The sequence below is a fragment of the Bombus affinis genome, chromosome 3 (genome assembly GCF_024516045.1).
Source record: "Bombus affinis isolate iyBomAffi1 chromosome 3, iyBomAffi1.2, whole genome shotgun sequence".
NCBI classification, from domain to species: Eukaryota; Metazoa; Arthropoda; class Insecta; order Hymenoptera; family Apidae; genus Bombus; species Bombus affinis.
In genome coordinates this window covers 267,311-287,717 of record NC_066346.1, presented here as the reverse complement: position 1 = coordinate 287,717, position 20,407 = coordinate 267,311, and the positions used below count along the sequence as shown (strand labels likewise).

At 42.3% G+C, this 20,407-nt stretch overlaps 2 protein-coding genes across 3 annotated transcripts in view; one reads left to right on the top strand and one right to left on the bottom strand.

Moving 5' to 3' along the window:
- LOC126914550 (rab3 GTPase-activating protein catalytic subunit) overlaps positions 1–20,407 on the bottom strand; it is a 31,279-nt gene that overhangs the window by 6,882 nt on the left and 3,990 nt on the right. The window lies entirely within an intron of this gene.
- Positions 478–20,403, top strand: LOC126914551 (vasorin). Its single transcript, XM_050718628.1, has 7 exons — positions 478–1,060; positions 15,209–16,080; positions 16,524–16,839; positions 17,909–18,486; positions 18,849–19,281; positions 19,418–19,594; positions 19,683–20,403. The coding sequence occupies exons 1-7, from the start codon at positions 1,045–1,047 to the stop codon at positions 19,964–19,966; spliced, it is 2,676 nt and encodes an 891-aa protein (XP_050574585.1). The 5' UTR covers positions 478–1,044; the 3' UTR covers positions 19,967–20,403.

Below are 20,407 nucleotides of genomic sequence, written 5' to 3'. Positions count from 1 at the left end.
GCCTGTAACGAAACCGAGTATCGAATAATCGACTACTCAAATACTTTTATGATCTCTATGAAATACATACGTATTGTCCTTGTAGCCGAATATCTTGTAATTTCTATATATAATTTCCGATTCGTTTCAAAGTTTCGCAGCATAGCCAGAACGCTACTGGAATTTCAAAATGTTTCGTACAACGCGTATAGCGTATCCGGAGAAGGTTTTCGTCATTTTATTTTAGTTTTCGATATTTAATTTCGAATACCTTCGATATTTTGGACCAAGTACTATAATCGATACTGGTTATACGTTAGCAGGCATTCGTTAAGCCGCTCCGAAACGGCTAAGAAACGTCGAATAGCGCTTTACCGAACATACGGTAATGCCTAGTGCCCGCGAAATATTTTAGGTTGGCCATACCGAGCGTCGGTGATACCGTGTATCACTCTGAAAGCGCGCCTACGACCAATCGAATGATCGCGCGAAAAATCAGGACAGTGTTTCGGTAGTCGACGGTCGAAGGATCGATCGAAAATTCGTTTTTCCAAGACCCGTGCACTCTATCCTGCCCTACCTCGACCTGCACCGCTACGGGAGAGAGACGAGCTTCTAGAGGGGGTCGAAGAGCGGCAAATTCTTGCAGTCTAGTCGAAGACCGTGATGCCGATGCTACCGAGCCGAACTTAACGGTTCCCCAGTATCGAACGCGTCGTTGTTCGCGAGTTACGCGCGTTCCTATCGATCTATACGCTCGAACAAGAATTATTCGATTAGCAGGTGATTTACGTCGCGAACTATACACGCATAACACAGGCGCGCCAGTAGAGGTAACTGGAAGTACATCGCTAGGAATTTTAAAGGTTCGTTTATCTCGTTTCGAGAACGAGGAACAACAGGTGCTGTCGAGCAAGCTCTTCGATGGCTTCTATCTTGTAACACGTACAAAACGTGATTTTCGTTTCTACGTGTTGCGCGACCCTTTACGTGATTTCTTTGACAACTGGCTACGAATTTCGGCTTCGCCGGAACACGTCATGGGCCAAAACTGGCTATAAACCAATGCTGACAAATATGAGTAAGTAAATCCCGTCTGGATTCTTCATTTTTTTTTTTTTTTTTTCTTTTTGTATTGGTTTCTTTTTCTTCGAATTATCGGTACCGCGTGTAAATATGTACATATATCGGATAATTATAAAATAGCGGTATCGTTTTCTTAGATATATACATATATAAAACACGTACGTAACAAACATGCGCATATCGCTGTATAAAAGAACGTTCTTGTTTATTTTTCGTTAGTTTTCCTTTCGATTTATCGTTTCCATTTCTCGAATTTTTCGTAATCGTTACGATCGTTTACTCTTTAACTTTTGGTAATAATACGAGTATCTCTAACGCGGAAGAAATTTTAATCGATCCGGTGTTGTCTCTTTCGCCGTTTCTCTTCATAGAAACTTTGTTAGGAGCGTTTTGGATATTTATAAATTGTTCCCTAGTTTCGGTTATGTTTGGTTTTTAAGTTCGCGTACTTGGCATGTTGCTAAATCTTTAACTAATTTTAAGCTCTTTGTCACGGTGTACGAAGAAACCTACACGGTCATCGACATATTATTATCTATTTTCGAGCGTCGACTGTTATAGAAAAGCGAATTGAACGTGGTATTTTGCCCTTGAAACGTAAAATTTTGATCCGGTTTCCGTTTTGAGGGATTCCGCGGATAACGTATACTTTTGTATTTCTATTTGAAAGTAGTTTTTACAATCGTTAATAAATCTCTAGCGATATCGACATTGCAACGACTTTTTCCACAGAATTTAATTCTTGCGCTCAATTATGATCGTATACGGTATAGAGGTATGTCGGTTCCGATGATTTCAAAATACTTAACGGTACATACCATCTTCGTCCAAAATCGTTTTCTCGTCCTTTTTACCAACAGCTTACAGCCGAATTAATACGTTTCATTAAATTTTTTACTATTACGATAACTATAATAACTATTATCCGATCCTTCGAATCTATCGTATAAATTAAAAAGAAAGATAGAAGCAAAGAAATAAATAGGATAAATATCAATTAAATTCATGGCTCGTCAAGCTCGTTCAAATTCTATTTTATACGGCAGAAACAATCGATTATTTTAAATTGTCGCTGATTATCGTAGAAATTGAAAAAGGAAATTTAATACGAGTTTGAGGAGATATTCGTAAGCGTCGTTTAAATTTTATATCGCGCGATAACAACAATTCAAAATATTGTAAATTATTTATAACTGTTATATAAAAAAGAAATTGAAGTTGAATTTAAATCTCGCTCGAATATATCTTATTCTTTATATTTATTTGTTATATTCTTTATTTGTTTATTCTTTATCTGTTATAAAAACGAGATAAAAAAAGGAATAAAAAATGGAGCGGAAGAAGTTTTAAACGTTGAATTAAAGAACAAACGGAAAAATCGCGCACAATCGAATTAAAGTCCGTTTTCTATAAACGCGGGTATACCGTTTCTCCCGCTATGAGCGAGCGATGATCATCATCGTCGTCGTCGTCGTCGTCGTCGTCATTCCCATTGTGTTCGTTATTTAGATATAAGAAAAGATAAGATGAAAATTGGCCGGGCACGCGTCTATCCAACAAAAGTTTCATTCGTGAGATTTCACGATGCCGTTGCATAGACGGCTCTTTGCTAGTTGGTCCCTACAGCTTGAACGAGTATAGTTATAGCAACAAGTTTCAAAGGGTGAATGCACCTACGCACACACCTCGTGGGTATCGTCTTCGGCGTGTACTGGCCGACCTTGAACCATGTACTACACGAGGCCAATATATACAGTGTGTTTCTCGCGTGTTACACCAACCGCGTACACCTTCATCTGTACGAAATTTCCAATCGACGCGATAATTTTCAAACGTTCGAAAAAATATTTCTCAATTAGATAGAACAGGCTGGATCGTCTTACGTTCTCGCGTTTTCACCTTCTCGCGTCGGTTTTCGTGATTTTGAAACATGTCGTCAAGGTTTACGTTCTAATCCTTTCTTACGTCGTATACGCGTAGCCGCGGCTCGGCCTTACGTTTCAACTTCGCTATATACGTCGTTTAACGATTCGCTTGGCAAATTTTTGTTTCATCATAAAGAAAGAATTTTTCGGTAGCAGCCGAAAACGTACTCGTTACATTTTTACTAACTACGGACGAGAGAAAGACGCGACCTTCTACGCGTCTAATCTAATAATTGGCCAATTATATTCTCGTCGTCTCGCCTCGTCTCTTACGACTTTTAGATTGCTCCTTGAAAGATGTTTTATCGACTTTCCAATCGGTGATATATCGCTAAACAAATCCGTCCGTAAATGAATGGAACGCGTACTGTTTCGATTTTCATTTTCATTTTCATTTTCATATCGATTTTGATTTTGATCGAAATCGAACGTACGAATCTCATCGATTCAGCAAGGTGTGAAATTTGATTCGATAGACATAAAGCGATAATTCGCGGTACTTGTTTCGCGCGTTACAAAGCGTTATTGGCCGCGTAACGGCACACCGTGCCGTCCGGCTAATAAGAATCTCGTTATATATCGATGAATTAGGTTTAATACGAATTAAGGCCAGCAATCGTTCGTTTACAGCAGAATCCAACGCAATCCCGCGGTCTTTTCGAGGATACAGTTTTCCCGCGAATAGACATCTTACAAATACGCGTATTTGCCAAATATCTCGAATAACGCTCGTACGTCAATGAAATATTTATTCTTTGAAATAACGTTCAAACAAGATCGGAAACGCGGTAACAGTATCGCTGCGAGTATATAATGCGATAGCGTCGGTAAGAAACGTTTCACGGTGCACGTTGGTAAATCCGAACAACCCGATACCTATATAGCTACATTGTACTGTTTTCCAATTCTTCGAACCCGATATCTCACGCCGGTAGACCAAAATTGTCTTCGTTACGGTATCGGCTTTAAAAATATGTTTCGCCGTGTAACATTAGCGTACGATGGCTATGACGCAAAGAGTTCATCGAGTAACGTTTAGGTACGTTGTACGAAAAATAAGCGACTGTCCATGTACTTTTCAGCTGAGACGTACTTGGCGTACGTAACGACGTAGCCAGGATGGACTCGAAAGATAGACATCTTGGATCTCATCGATTTCGGAACAGCTGCTTCGCCTGTGAAAAACTTTGTTACCGAGCTCTTTATAACAGAGCCGCCTTCCACGATTCAAACGGTGTCGTTAAATCTTTCCATTTTTTAAATGGAATTAATTTTTGTTTAGCAGAATTATTAATTACTTTGGATGTTGTGTAAAAACGGAGCTCTCTAGAGCTGTGGAGATTCGAATCGATGCTAAAATTGCATTATATCATTTATATATATCGATCGATCGCGTTGATAGGCGATAATAATTAAAGGAGCGTATTAAATTAAATTAAATGAGATTAAATCAAATTAAAGGAAGCAATAGTAAAAGAGGGAATAGAAGAGGTTACTGCCTCGATCTGTGAACGATTGTCTTAGAAAAGAAGAAACCTTGAAAAATGTTACGTCCTGTTCCACATAGTTTTACGTTAAAAATGATTATGGAGACTATGATAATTCCGTCCTATCTGGCAACTATTACGAAGAAATTTCTACGATTTCCTCGTGCAAAGTCCAACGAGCGTGGCGGTACTGGCTTGCTTGCCCAGTTGCTTGCTCGCCATGACCATCCAACCGTATTGTTCTCTCGCTTCGATTCTTCTATTTCGTTACTTGCACTTCCTACGTACGTCTCCTTATACACCGATAATCGTGTATAATCCTTATACGCGAATAAAAAGCGTTCGATACTCGAACCTCGAACGGGATTCATCTCGCGATACTTTGGATTTCGAGACGGAAAGTAGAATAGCTTTTAGAACGGTCGTACGCGAAAAAAGTGAGAAAAAAAGAAAAAAAAAAAGCGCTATTGGCGTTTTCGAAACTAATGAAATCGTTATTAGTAATTTTATTACCATCGATGGTAACGACAAATTATCGACGCGACTATCCGGCTTAGATCGTGAAAAAGAGCGTCTTTTAAATACGACGTAAATGCTTCGTTCGCGTTCTAGCCGGTCTAGCCAGAATAAAAGTAACGTTACGTTATTTAATTTAAGCTTAACGTCGTTTCAAACGCACTGTGTCGGTCGTCGAGACTTCTTCCACCTCGATAGCTTTAACGCGGGAAAAGAAGCTTCATCGTTGCGCGGTAATACGTAATTATCTGTAAAAATCTATCGCGAAAATGGACGACGTCGACGTTTTCTTAATAAGATAAGGTTAGTAAGATAAATTTTAATCGCGACTACTATTTACTTTCGTCATCCATCCTCCGGTCGTCCCAAAATTACTCAAAAGTAACGCTTTCGAGTCAATATCCGTAATTGTTCGCATATTTTCAGATTGCGTCCAATTTTTGCCGATACGATCGCGACGATCGTGCCAACGAAATTTGCAAACTTCGGCCCCTCTACGTTTTGTCCGACTGGTCGGAAATGCTTCGCGAGGAGATACGTAATCGACGAGCATAGCGCACGCGGCGATTCTATACGTATATCGGATACACTCGGTCGAAAGCAATTCCATCCGCGGTTACTCGCAACTGCATCGCGTTGCGTTCGGAGAAAGGCCGCCGGTCTCTACACTCTACTCCGCACGATCGTTCCGTGGTCGAGTTTTTCGCATACTTGGGAAAATCAACCGCAGAAGCGAATGTTAATAAACGAGGGATTTCTCTTTTACGCCGTGAAACCCTGAAACGGGCGAATAAACTAGAATAGCCGACCGTTTCGCGGCTATCGATCGCGATTCATCGACATGGTTTTTCAGTTCTCGCGTCTTACGACCAGACATCCTCGAGTCAATGCGACGATACGCGTTACAAAATTTCTCGTCGACTCTTTTCTCGCTCTAACGGAGAGATTGCGTTGCGATTGTATTCGCAAAAAGGCAATTCTTCGATACGGAAATACGCGATAATGATCGTTGGAAGAAGGAGCGTCTTTAAAAATTGGGAAAACAAAAACGAGATCAAAGTATTCGCCCCCGAAGCTCCTTCGATGTTACGAACAAACTTCGAAAAAGTTAAACGAAAAGTACAAATGGATTAGGAACGATCGAAAGGAGGACGGATAAAATTGTCGACGAATCGTCGGACTAAAAGTTGGTACGCGTTAACCCACATCCCAGGAAGGTCGAGGGAAACTGAGTTTGGCGCGAACGTCGCGGCTCTCATTTCCGCGACCGCTTCTTAACTTCCGTCGTCGGACTGCTGGCGTAATTGCGAATGGATTTCGTGCCCATCGATTATCGACGACCGTCGGGTCGATAAAAATTCGCCATTCTTTAACGCGTCGCTATTTCGTTACGCGGATTATACGAGAAAATACGCGTTTCTTCGACATCGGTCGATGGTCAAATCGGAAAGGAAAATAATTTAGCGTGCTTTCGGATCTTAATCGTTTTTAATACGTTTCCACGCTTATATCGGGTTAATCGATCGATACGAAGTATAATAAACTTTGATTCGTTCCGGTCTAGTAAGTACCTGCTGGATTTAAACATTTAACGGTTTTAAAATACTTTAACTTTTCCAGTCTTTGGGTTTGTACGTCTCTTCTTAACGCGATCGCCTCTTGGCAGCGTCTCTCTTCGAAGCAAGACCCGGTAAGCGTTAGAATTTCCACGAAAGATCGCTGGAATACTCTGTTCGTCGTTACAGTCGCGGTTACCGTCCTCTTCGAACACGTACGATACGCTGCGATACATCGCGATTGATATTAACGTGACGTCAAGTAACTCTCTTGAGCGAAATTATCGTTTTTCAAACCAAGATTTAAGAAATCATCGTTTAAAAAGAAAAAACAAAAAATAAAACGTATTTATCGCTACAGTCGATACCTTTTCTTTTCTTTTTTTCTTTTTTTTTTTTTTTTTAGGCATTGCGCTTCTCTCTCATCTTTTCCTTTACTTTTTCCAAATATTTCGTTTAAATGTAACTAGGCGTTCTTAAAACTTTGCTAATAAAAAAGCTAATAAAAAAGGATAGCGCGTAATTAAATATCAACGATCCATGATAATTATCGATGATAAGCATCGTTCGATTTCCCGTTCGAAGGAAGAAAGTACGAGGAAAGGTGAAAGTGCTATTGTAGTTTTGCCAGAATTAAATACATTAATTGATACTTTCGCGTAATATTAATTACGGTTTTACGATTCCACTGAAATTCTCAAGTTTCACGAGCTACGGCACCTTCGATTCTTTTTACACGACGGACGATTCTTTTCCAAGATGCTCGCCAACACCGTCTTTCCTCGCAATTACGTTCTCCTTTTATCGTTACGAAAATTACGTTTCTCCGATTCTACAAATTTCTCATATTCGAAGAAGATGAAACCCGATTCCATAAAAAAAAAAAAGAAAAAGAGAAGCGGTTCTTTTCGGAGCTATCGCGCCTACGTTGGGAACACGCGTCGTACGAACGTACGACGAAGACGACGAACGTGTCGCGTTCGTCCGCTTTCTTACCGCGATATCTCGTATTTGGGGGCTGTAGGTGGACTTTTACGATACGTAATGCCTTTAATCGTACGATACTCGGTGGCGGAGAAACGCGGCAACGGAGACGCGATAGCGGGTGAACGACTCGGGAGAAAGATTCACAGTTACAAAAGCGATTGCTCTACTGGCTGCGACGGTTTTTTGAATCCGGTAATTAGCGCGACCACGATCCTACGTTTCCTAGTTATTGTGCCTCCGTTTTTTTCCCTTTGCGCGTTTCACGTTCGGTCGTCCATTGTATATCGTATTCTCACGCCGCGCAACGAAACGAACCGACATTGCGTTCCTCCAACGTAACTCGCGACAGATTCCTCCTTCTTTTCCGAGGCATACGACGTTTTGTAATTTATCTCTGACCCGATCTTCGACGTCTCTCTTAGGTTTAGGTCGATGATCGAATTTTACCAAACCAACTTTTTAACGAATTATCGATGGTAATTTTATCGGTACGATTGTTTGGCGATTAATCTGCCGGTAGGTCGATAAACGATTACGAAAGTAATTTTACCGTCGTTCGAACAGATTGGTAATTGCCGAATCACCGATGTTCGAGTAAATGCATATTCGGACAGAGCGAGAAACGAAGAGGAAGAGAAACGAAAGGTAAACGGATATTTATATCGGATCGTCTTTTATCTCGTATTTTCGAGTAACGCGCGCGTCTTTCGCATATTTATTAATCGCTTTGGTTCATCGTGGATCGCGTCGTTATTTGCAACGCGAATGGTATTCAGCGTTTCCAAGTCGAGTAAACCTAATTTCGCGAGATTCTGTCATCCACCATGTTCTTGGTTCGACGAAACTTTTATCCCAACGTACCTAATTTATTTTATCGCGTATACGTACTACGATGACAAAGTTGTTGTTATTATTATTATTACGAATATATATATATATATATATTATTATAAAGGTAGGATAATACGATAGCAGCATCGAAGGGTTAACGTCGTCACGTTACGCCGTGACAGCGTAACCAATGTCATCGTCGCGTCGCACGGTAACACCGAGTTAACCGCTTTCGATTCCACTACGATTATATCATATCGCGACATTTGCACACGTTGAGAAACTCGACGCGCGTCTCGCGTTCGATTTCTCGAACGAACGACGATGCTCGGTCGGAGACGAGCGGAACCGATGAAACGCCGATCGCTGGAACAGCGCGTCGCGTTACCGGTGATATCCTGTCCGGTTCGTACGCGGACGAACCTCGTATCCGCTTCGCCCGCTTTTAGGCTCGCACCTACGTTACGTTTTGGAATCTTATTAAAATACGTTTTTCGACCCATCCGTACAAGACGCGATTATTATTATTATTATTATTTGCTTTCGCCCTCGTTGAGAAAGATACGAAAATTGGGTGTTGGAAAAATAAATACGTTCTCCGAGATCAAATACTCCGATTCTCTTAATTTCTTCCGCAAATGATTCGAGATAGCATCGGGGATCGAGCTGGCATCGATACCGAACAATACCGAGGTCTCTGTCACACCCAAGGAAACTCTCTTTCTTCGCCGTAACGCGTTTGCTCGCGAGATGGAGCGGCTAACAGTACTTGCATGGTTTGTTTCGCATACTGTTCCAACTGGTAGCGCGAACCGTTACAACAATATGGAAAGTCCGGCGATTCGCCAAGAAAAGTACTTGGTACGCACGGTTCGTCGTATAAAATCCGACAATATCCTCCTCTCGGTTCCTCTTCTCGATTACGTTCGTACGCATTTTCTTTGCGCTCTCGAGGGAAATTTCGTTGGATTAAGATTTCATTCGCGGTATTTATATCCGCTACTTTTGCGGATCGTAAAATTTAATTACGCTAATCGCATCGGTATCGTTAAATTTAGCATCGACGTTGGTTAGTCGTCGACTAACTTATCTCGATATTTCGTTTCGTACGGATTTCACCGTATTTGAAACAACTTAAAAACTATCGACGTAACGGAAGTTACAACGGAAGTGCGATGAAATCGCAAAAACGTCGATCGATCTGGCTATTCTAAGATGGCTCCGCTCTATATTAAAGCGAAATATCAAACGTAACTCGTACAACTCGTACAACTCGTACAACGGTATATGTTAAAATATACTTTGGCGTTTGATCATAGTTCGTATCCAGCTTCCGCTTCGTATCGCAACTATCTAAGGGAAACTAATCAAGCAGCGTAAAACACGTTTTTCCCGAGAAAAATCTGGTAAAAGTCGTGGTTTTCGTATATCGAGCGTAAATCGAGCTTTACAACTTGGAAAGTAAAGAGGAGCGATTCGAACGCGTCTATCTCGGTCTTTGAAAAAACGTAAAACGATACCGTGAGAAAAGGCTACTTAGAAAAGGCGTGATAAACGTCGACACTGGGTCAACCTGCGGTTAATAGCAACGTCCTATCGACGTTCCAAAGCACGCTCTATCTCGCGCAAATCTTCGTTGATAACGCGATGGCGGATATTTCGCTACGTCGTAGGAGCAAAACGGAACACCGAAAGAGAACGAAAGTGAAAGGCGCGAATTCCGTAGGCAACTACATAACCGCGTGTCTCCTATATCTCTCCGTATATTAGCGGATGAATGAAACAACGAGGCATTTTGCATGCAGCGTAAACGCGTAACCGTAAATCGCGCGCAACTTCTCGAAAAACCTGAAACTCCATGGTTCTCCGATCTCGTCGAGGGTTGGAAAATGTACCTAGACAGCTGGAAGAATTCGGTACTGCACCTTTCGCGCGTTCCAGCTAAAAATTCCACAAATCCCATACCGTTATCGCCTGCCGACTAGCAACTAGTTGTTATACTAGTTCGCTACTTGTTCGCAACGAGATACAAAAATTATTATTCCTTCCGTGTACTTGGAAACGGTCGAGATAAGCGTCGAAGTTGGATATTATTTGGGAATTTATTCGTCAAATTTCGGAAAATTGTCGTCGTTTCGGACCGAGCCATCGACAAGGATATCAAAAACGCGACGATAATTTCTTCGTTGTTCGATCGTTCGAGACGAAAGGTCAGCCGGTCAAGTACGTCGATGGAATGCCAGCGCTCGTCCTACCGAACGATCTCGGACGTACGTATTCGCAAACAGCGCGCGACAAAGGAAAACTTTCACCCGATCGCTGCTTTCGATGTTTGGAAAGAACAAAATCGCCCGACTGCCCGAATTTGCCCGACGTTTCTCTATATCCCGTTGCGACATCGAACAGATATCGACGATTTTTCGCTTTTGCGGCTACCGACGTTTTAATTCCCCTGCTTCGACGCCATATATACCTTTTTTTCTTAGAAACTACCATCCACCGATACCCTTCTTCTTCGTTTATTATTAAAAAACTATCGTCATCGATCGATTCTGCCGATACTTTATACGGCCGAGCGACGATCGTACGTATAGAAAAAAGCTGTTCGGAACGTTGACCTTGATAACATATTTCAAGGCGTATCCTATCGTATACCGGCCATCTACCTCGCGGTAACGAGCAAATCGAATCGAATTTAACAAGTATACGCGTACGCAAATGTACCTGCAAATTCTAAATGGCTCGTGGTATTGGAAAACGTCGGTGTTTCTCTGAAAAACAGAAATTCTATCGCACGATAAATAGCAGCAAGGTTTCTGTCGAGGCAGCGACTATAGTAATAACTATTCCCAGTTAGGTTCTGTCACAGTCTGATAACTAGACGTATTACGGGCGTCGGACAACGCGATATTAATATCGAAATATTATGCTTTACCGGTAAAATTGTATACCTCGTCGAATGGATCTTCAAACGATGGAAAGTCTGAATTCTCAAATTACGTCGGTTGTATACGATTTGCACGCTCCTAAGAATCGAGCAACCGGTCGAATCCGCGGCAACGTTTCTTTCGCTCCACCCTTGATCGTATCTTGGACTTTTAAGTCTCGACTCGGTATCGTTGGGTCGTTGCTGTCGACGCCTTGTTGTAACAGTTTTCGCAAGTATTTACGAGCGATCGGTAGTAGTCGGCTAATAGCGAATTTCTTTAAATCACGCAACCTAATCCAAATCTAATTCCACCTGTCGCGATTCCATTTACGCTCCAAACACACCGTCGCAGTTAGGCAGGCTTGGCCATATTTTGTTCGAAAGACGGTAACGTTCTTATTTCGGAAATAACACGGAAAATGTATTTCGCGCGATCTTATCAAAAACGAGTTACGCCGTTCGAACGCGGTAACGAACGATCCGACGTAAGAGGTTACTTTACGCTCGACCATCGATAAACCCAGATTCGACGAATCTTTCGTAACGTAACCGCGCTTGCTCTCGAAATTGCAAATCGAATCTGTAACCAAAGAAAACGAGCCTCGTGGTTAAGACTCGACACGCCTATCAAAGAAATTCCACGCGTTTATCGAGAACAATTCCATCGACGGATGTGCGCTCGAGTGCAATTACCGCCGCAACACCGCGACGTACACGGATCATCTCGACGAATCGTTCGTGACAACGGCTGTTATTAATTACCAAGGGAAATTGGCCGAGCGATAGACGATCGCGATAATGGTATAATATGGTATAGCGAGTGGTACGCGCTCCTGTGCTCCCATTAACAAGTATTCCGAGATGCAACGGCGTGACGAGTACGTTAATTAATTAGGTATTCCGATCTGTTCTTATTCCGTTTCCCTGAACCCGTAACAAGACTCGAACCGTTGACTCCGCTCTAGAAATTCGACCATCTTGCCTACCGAACAACTTCCGGCATCTTTTAACTCTGTATCACGCCGCTTATTAGTCTTATTAAACTCTATGCCACCTACTGGACTATGCGAGTTTTCAGGTTGACGACTCTTACCGCGCTTCCAACGTCCGCGAGATTTACCTCGCATATCTTTCAAGCAAAATTTTACCCAACGCGCGACTAGATATTTCCATAAATGCTTACGTACCTACGTGTACCGCTGTTAAAAAAATATAACGGCAACGGTAGCGGCGAACGATCGAAATCGAACAAAGAAATAAAATCCTCGTTTCCCGAGGATTTTACCACCATTTTTCGGCTCCTATTCGAACAAAACTCGTCCGATCAAAGATTTTACGCGGAAAGAAAGATTCCTACGTACGTGCTATCGAACTTGATCGATCGGTCGTCCGGGTAACTTAAATTTACGGTGTTTTCATCGAGAAATCAATTATCCGGGCTTCGCTAAACCAAAACGCATAAATTAAACGGAAGAAAGTATAAGTAAAATTTAGTTCTCAGCGGCAGATACGGAATTACCGAGGCGTAGAAAAATGTGACAACCCAGTTGAGCAGGTGATTACCATTCTCTTTTTACCGCGCAATCAACGTCCATCCTATTATTTTAATTCAGAAACGATTCGGATTCGTCTTACGATTTACACAATTCCGATTAATTTCCATTTCTAAATTATAGAAAATTAAATTTCCATAAAGAAATCGACTCTCTCGGATCGAACTATCTACCTTCGTTGTATCAACCTCGATGTTTCATTTATATCTTTTTGACGCAATTTCGACGCCAATCTAATATCCTCGAGCACGAAGCGAACGGTATAAACGGTATAAACGGTATAAACGGTATAAACGGTATAAACGAAGCAAATGGAGGAAAATTTGAAAAAATTCGAAAAGATTGGCTAAAGAAGAAAATTAATTACGCCATCTCGCTAGAGTTTGTAACGATACAACGATATATCGTGATAGAATTCTTTCGTCGACCGGCTCGCTGACGATTCGTCGTTACGATTTTTCGAAAGTAGTTCGTATCGTTGCCGTTAGTTCCGTTCGACGAACGACTTACTCGTCGATTTTATCGGATCGCAGACCGAAGGAAATAAAGTTCAGGTTTAAACCAAAGGTTTCGTCGTGCAACGATTCCCTTTCTACCAGCCACTCTGCACTTTCCAACATCTCCGGAAGGAATGTCCGAATAATTCTGCTAATCGCAACCTTGATCTTACAGAACGTTCTAAGCAGCTATGGCTATCTCCTTGCCGTTACAGATATACGTACTGTTGTCGAGTTTTCTCGTAACTTTTGTCCGCGTTTATGGAAAAGTTGGAATCGGTTGGAAGCGAAACGCTCGAAAGTTTGGCTACGATATTAACGCGACGAACTTAAGCGGCTTAAGCGACGATAAGTACGTCGAGCGACGAACGCGATCCCTCCGAATGCAAACACTTTCGCGAACCGTGCTAAACGTTTGCCAACTTTTATATTCCGCGTTTGCGGAATCGTTAAAGATATCGTCAACGTTCCCGCGAGGATACTCGTGCGCGAAAATTCGAATAGAAAGAGCGACAGGCCGAGGATCTCGGTAGGAATTCGTACACCGTTGGTCGACTGCCATCGATAGAACCCATATCGGCGCGAGGACGTACGTTTACTCCGGCCATTGACTCGTAACGGGTTCGGTCTATGGACCCTGGTTTGTCGCGGTTCGTTTAGGCCTGCTCGTACATTATGCTTCTCGATAACCGTTGTATCCCAGTCCTACATACGACGCATATATCGGCCGTTCCTCGTTTCCGCGTCTACAGACCCATATTCGGTCGAGCGAGAACGTACGATCGATATTCGACGAAAAATCGAACGAAACCACGACGTTTTACCGACTCTGTATACCGGACGTCTCGGCGATTCCGCGCGACGGCATAACCGAATGATTTCTTAGCGCGCCTCCTTCTCCATGGAATCGGATACGAATCTCGCCAGCCAACTATCCTACACGCGAAAATACGTGGAAAACGTGGAACCAGAACGTTTTACTTTTACCACGCTGATAAATATTCGATAAAGTTTATTTCGCGATTGGATCGGTATTTTTCAACGTATCTTCGCACGCCGAATAACAACCCCTCGTCGATTATTCGCCGCTGCTCGATCCCGAATCAGGCCGGTTCTACTTTTAAGCTCGCGAGTATACATAAACTTTGTTCCACTTTTCTCGCGTTGTTCCTTTGGCTGTATTTCGAGCAGCAGCAACGAACCGTTCCAAAGTTGGCGAGCTCGCGCACTGCCACACGCACTCCGCGGGAATACGAGGAATCGCGCGGCGCGAGTTTCGAAATTACGCACGCACCTTGCTCGCTGGTAGCCACGGGATCGTGTATTTGGTTCACCGTGTATCCGTAAATCCGACTATCCAGCGATAAAATTTCGAATAATTTCGTCTTCGCAACTTGTCGTAAATTCCATTTCTCCTTCGTATCGCTTAGTCGCGTTGTTATCGTAAACGTAGCCGAGCCTATCGCTACGCGTACGACTTTCTCGCGCGAGAGGATTTACCCCCTCGAAAGGAAAAACGAGTAATCGTTTTAGGCAACCGTTGGAAATTGCGATATACGCAAGACACGCGAATATATTCGACCGACCGCCGCCGGTAGCTACCGTCGAACTAGTTGCGTCAGATTCGGCGAATTCTAGTTCAACCTTATAGAATTTGCAGATGGAAAATTGCGATAGAGAGCAGCGATAAAATCAAGCGCGATTACATTAAGGATCGCGCGTATTCCGCTAAAAAAAGTTCAAATTTGTTCCTTGTTTGTCGTCGATATATCTCCGGGAATAAAGTTGGTATATCGGCGAGAGAAAAAGGAAGATAATTTCCATGGAAAAATCGAGTCTGACGAGAACGGCGATATTTTCAGATATACGTCGAACGGTGTTGCTGCTACTCGCAAACATAATCGCAATCGTGGCAGCAACCTCCAGCTGTCCATGGGCGCAACACGTAGTCGATCTCGAGAGTTCCTGCATCTGCGACTACAACCTGGCCAGAGAACTTTCGGTACAATGTGACATCGTCGATTACGAGCAACTGTTATCCGCTATGCGGCGCCACGTTTCGAAAACCACCATAGACCTGTTCTACGTCAACAACAGCACCATAGGAATCTTGAGGAACGATTCGTTCTCATCCGTGAAAATCAACAATATGCAATTGTCTGGCTGTCGAATCAAAAGTATCGAGGCGCAGGCGTTTAGGGGCCAGGAAAGCTCTTTGAAGAGCGTAAATCTAAAGGACAACGAATTGACGGAGATTCCCAGTGAGACGCTGAAAACTCTAAAGAATCTCACGGTACTGGATCTTTCGATGAATAAAATTACGAGGGTGAACGACGATACCTTTGCGGGATTAAAGTTAGTTACGTTGAAACTTTCCGACAACGAAGTTACTTTGGCGCCTGGATCGTTTCGAGGATTGGACAGGTCGTTGAAAAATTTGAATTTGAAGGGAACCAGACAGAAGAAGGTTCCCGAAGCGCTTAGAGGTTTAAGGACGCTGGCGTTTCTCGATTTGTCGCAGAATAGCATCAGAGAGTTGCCTGGCTCCGCTGGTACCAAAGCTTTCGAGGGATTGGATTCGTTGACCGGTCTGAATCTCGAGAGAAACTTGATACAAAATATCGGATCCGATACGTTTCACGGTATCAAGAATACTTTGAGCTCGTTGAGCTTGTTGAACAATCTTATTCCCGACTTTCCTACGGCTGCCATCAACAGCGTTCAAGACCTAAGGGTGAGTTTCGACGACGTTCTCGGGCCTGTCCGTACAGTGGTACCGACAATGGTAGACGCGGACAGTACCGACGACGCTCGAATTTGCCAAATTTCAATTCGCCGATAGTTTCCAGTTTTTATAACGTTAACGCGTCGATGTTACGCGGACGGCAACCACTCGTTTAACTCGATCGTTTGCGATTCAAACGTAACGAAGAACGAAATAAGAAAGCGTAAAACGAAACTCGAACGTTTACGGTTTACCGTTCGTAATAATCTCGATAGAATAAATCAATTTTTCTACAGTTTTCAAGTTCGCAAACTACAAACTCCCTCTTCTCGCTTTATTCCTCGTAAATGTAAAACGTATAAAAGAGTCTACTTAGGAGCATAACGTCGATAATGAGTCAGCGTCAGTGACAAATAATAACGTAAAGTGTTCCGATCTCTGTCCCGATCCAGGTGCTGGATATAGGATTCAATCTAATAACGGAGTTGCCGATAAACGCGTTTCAAAAGAATCCGTCGATAACTTTGCTAGCGATCGATGGAAATCCTTTGTCGACCGTTCCAGAGGAAGCTCTAGCTCGTTTAAACGGAACGCTTCGAGGTCTGAGTTTGGGAGGCCGATTTCTCGTCTGTGATTGCAGATTACGGTGGATCGTCGACTGGATAAAAACCAGAGACTTGCAAGTCACTAGTCGGGAACGCAAGCCGCAATTCTGCGGAAGTCCGCAAAACTTGCAAGATAAAAGTTTTTACAACATCGACACAGCAGGTGATATACGTTTAATCAACGGTTAACGATCGTTAGCGGTAGAACGGTAGCGGTAGCAGATAAAAGTTTAAAGCGTGTTTTAACTTTTACGCGGTCCTTTCTGTGTTGTGTCGTGTAATACCGTAAAATACCGTAAAATACCGTAAAATACCGTAAAATGCCGTATATCCGCCGTTAACCCTTTGCACTGTGAATTTTATTTCAACTTCGTTACCAACAGCACCCGCTTTCAACGCTTTCGACGCTTTCGACGCTTTCAAGCGTATTTGAAATTTACCTCAACTAATGTAAATAAATAAAGAAAGAACTCGCGCTATTGTCGTATTTTGTCATTTTCAAGCGTATGATATATCTTGAAAGAATTTCCAGTTTCACAAAAAAAGTGCAAGTGCAAAGGGTTAAAGGAACTGATACCGTAATTCGAAATAAAGATATCTTGGAAATAAAGTTTCCAACGTAACGACTTTATCTTTATGGATGGAACGCGCGATGCCAGGTGATTCTACACCCTCGGATCGGTGCGCGTCCACGTGCAACGACAGATGCTATTTTCCCTGCGTCTGAATCCGATATATAATACACGTACCGCGTATAAGCGCTAATGGGACTTTAACGATCTTTCCCGAGAGAATGATCGATTCGCGATTTCGCACTCTTCTTCCTTCCGATCGGCACTGTACGATGAAACAGAAAAAAAAGAAAATCTTTTTTCGCCTTGAAAATCATTCTCCAGGTGGATTTTGTGGTTCGCCTTTTTAACGGATCTCCACCGATCCGAACGCGTAGAATCACCTTCCAAAGCCATGACGAATAACGTGAAAATCGAGACATAGAGAATCGTGCAATTTGTATAAAAAAAAATATGCTAACCATAACGGTATTCCGATTATAAGAAATGTTTGTATCTTTATCTTATTTTTGTTATTATTTTACCTACCGATATATTACGATATATCGTTATATCGTATATACGCTTCTAACGTAAAAAGATATCTAGATGATCGGTTTTAGTTTTAGCCGATCGTATACTCCGTATACTCTGTCCGATAATTATCGTTATTTCTCATAGAAATGACCTGCGAAAGAACTCCGGAGATAATCGGAATCGGAACGGTAGAAAGCGTGGACACGAGAGAACCTACAGGATCCGCTGTAGCAGCCAACGGCTACGATCCAACCACTCGACCATCGATCAACCTACCTACTACTACCGCGACAACTACAACCGTATCGACAACGGCGCTTGTATCTTCCACGACGGAATTCCAAAAGATCGAGACACCATTTTCCACTACACCGAGAACCATCACCAACAGGCCAACGGTTGCACGAACAGGAAACGTGGTGATAATGAGGACCACACCATCCCCGCCGAAACAAATTCAGGATCAATCGCAGCAACATCAACCAAGACCACCGTTGGTACTCGGTTCGCCGCTTTACAAATCAAAATTCACCGACAAAGATATCATCGTCAAGGACGTACTCAGACAAGATAACGCAGTGATTATATACTGGGACACGGAAGCGACGAATATTTTAGGTTTCAAAGTAATTTATAGATTGTTCGGCGACAGTAGTTTCAAGCAGGCACCGCCTTTGGAGGCCAGTGAACGAGAATTCAAAATCAAGAACGTTCCTTCACAGGTAAAATTGTTTTCACTAGCTTCTACGTTTATTCCTGCAATTTAAAGAGCTTGCCGCAAACGTTGCTTCCGCTTTTCAATAATTTCGATAAATCGATGAAACTAAATACTTCTCCGAAAGTGTTACGAACGCACAGTCGACCAAACCTCCTGTCCTACCTGTACGTATCAACTACGATTCATATACATGTACGTACAAGAGTGCGAAAGTTAATAAACTAGGAATGTTAATCGACGTTAACTCGTCAAGGAGAAAACGTTGAAACGTTGAACGTTTGCAAGCTGCGCAATTATTGAAAAATCATAAATAAACATTTGAACATCGCAATTCTTAGAGTTATCTATGTACGTTTTATTTCGCAGGAATGTATCGTGGTGTGCGTAGTATCGTTGGAAGAAACGAACATCACCCCTGCGAACGTGCCCTACAATCAATGCAAGGAGGTAAGAACGGAAAACTCGCCTACGTCCAACATGGATAAAATTACTATCGCTGCGAGTGCAGCTATATGCGCCACTATAGTGGTGGCAGTAATAATATTTATCGTTGCGAATCGGCGAAGGGCCAGAAAACTTCATACTCTTCACAGTATCGATCAGACAAAAATGGGAGGACCCATTACTGGTTTACCTGTGAATTGTTGTTCCAACGTTGGTCCGACACCCAGCCCTGGTGGGCCGTTGTCATCAATGGCGACACTCAGTGCTTATAACGCTCAAAAAGAATGGGATCAAGTGTCTGCATACAGTAACAGAAGCATACCAAGGCCAAGGATATTCCCCGTTGATCGACAAGGTATAAGAAAACAGGAAAAGAGAGAAAAAAAAGTTGGAATACTAGAACGTATAGAACATAGAATACTATAGTAGAAGAAAGTAATTCAATTTCTTATAAAAATTTATACGCGTATTTTAGAATAGTCTGTTTCTAGGTTCGATAACCAGAGCTTCTTGCATCGACGATGTCAGATCACAGACAGGACATTACAGCGGAAAAGTATCGACTCGTTCTGTAGTCGACGGACAATCTCAGCACAGCTTCTCTAACACATCGACGAGATACTTTGGAAACAACACTTTGACTTCCAATCTCGCTAACACAAGATCAGGTTAGATTTTCCTCGCCAACTTATCCCATACGGCAAAACGAATAGACGCATCTGCCGCATTCTTAATGTAATATTTCATTTTGTCCAGAGTTGAGACAATCTCGACAATCTTTGACCGCAGCTTCTGACAGAATATCGCGAACGAATTTTTCACCCAGTCACGTGCCACCGCATTCTTCATCTAGAAGGCAAAGGCCAAGATCGTGTAATCGAACATTGGAGCAAAACCCACCAAGACCAGGTAGCAGATACAGCATAGCCGATTCGACGCACACCCTTAACAATTACGAAGAGAACAATTGGACCGATCATGATATGGACATATACATGGCACGTAATCCAACTACGAGGACTGGTCTTATGCCTCTCTGATTCCACGCATTCTATGTGCGCGGTTTTGCTCAAACGTGTTCAGTGACATTTTTTTCTTCAGACCGCTCGAACTGCTCTCGCTCACGTACTTGTAATATATAACGTGACGTTTCAAAAGGTTCAGAGATTTATAGGTAGCATAGCGTTGACATAGTATCAATGTTAAGATAAAGACCTGAGATCTATGTTATTACAAAAATTACTGTGTAATAGACGTATTAACATAGTAACACGGAGGATACGTTACAAACGTGTAGCTTTAAGAAAGTTGATATTAAGAAATTGCTTGAAGGTGCACAGTTAAAAATATATATATATATATATATATATACGTGCTATGTGTGCTCGAGCAAAACGTTCAATTTCAAACGATTTTAGCGCACGATCTCTCAACAAAAAAAAAAAAAAAAAAAAAAAAAAATAGAAAAAAAAAAGAACATA

Bases quoted from the DNA above. Each gene is read 5' to 3' on its own strand.
- LOC126914551 (XM_050718628.1), top strand. The intron at 16,081-16,523 runs GTGAGTTTCGAC...GTCCCGATCCAG, and splicing joins ACAGCGTTCAAGACCTAAGG to GTGCTGGATATAGGATTCAA. The intron at 19,595-19,682 runs GTTAGATTTTCC...CATTTTGTCCAG, and splicing joins TCTCGCTAACACAAGATCAG to AGTTGAGACAATCTCGACAA.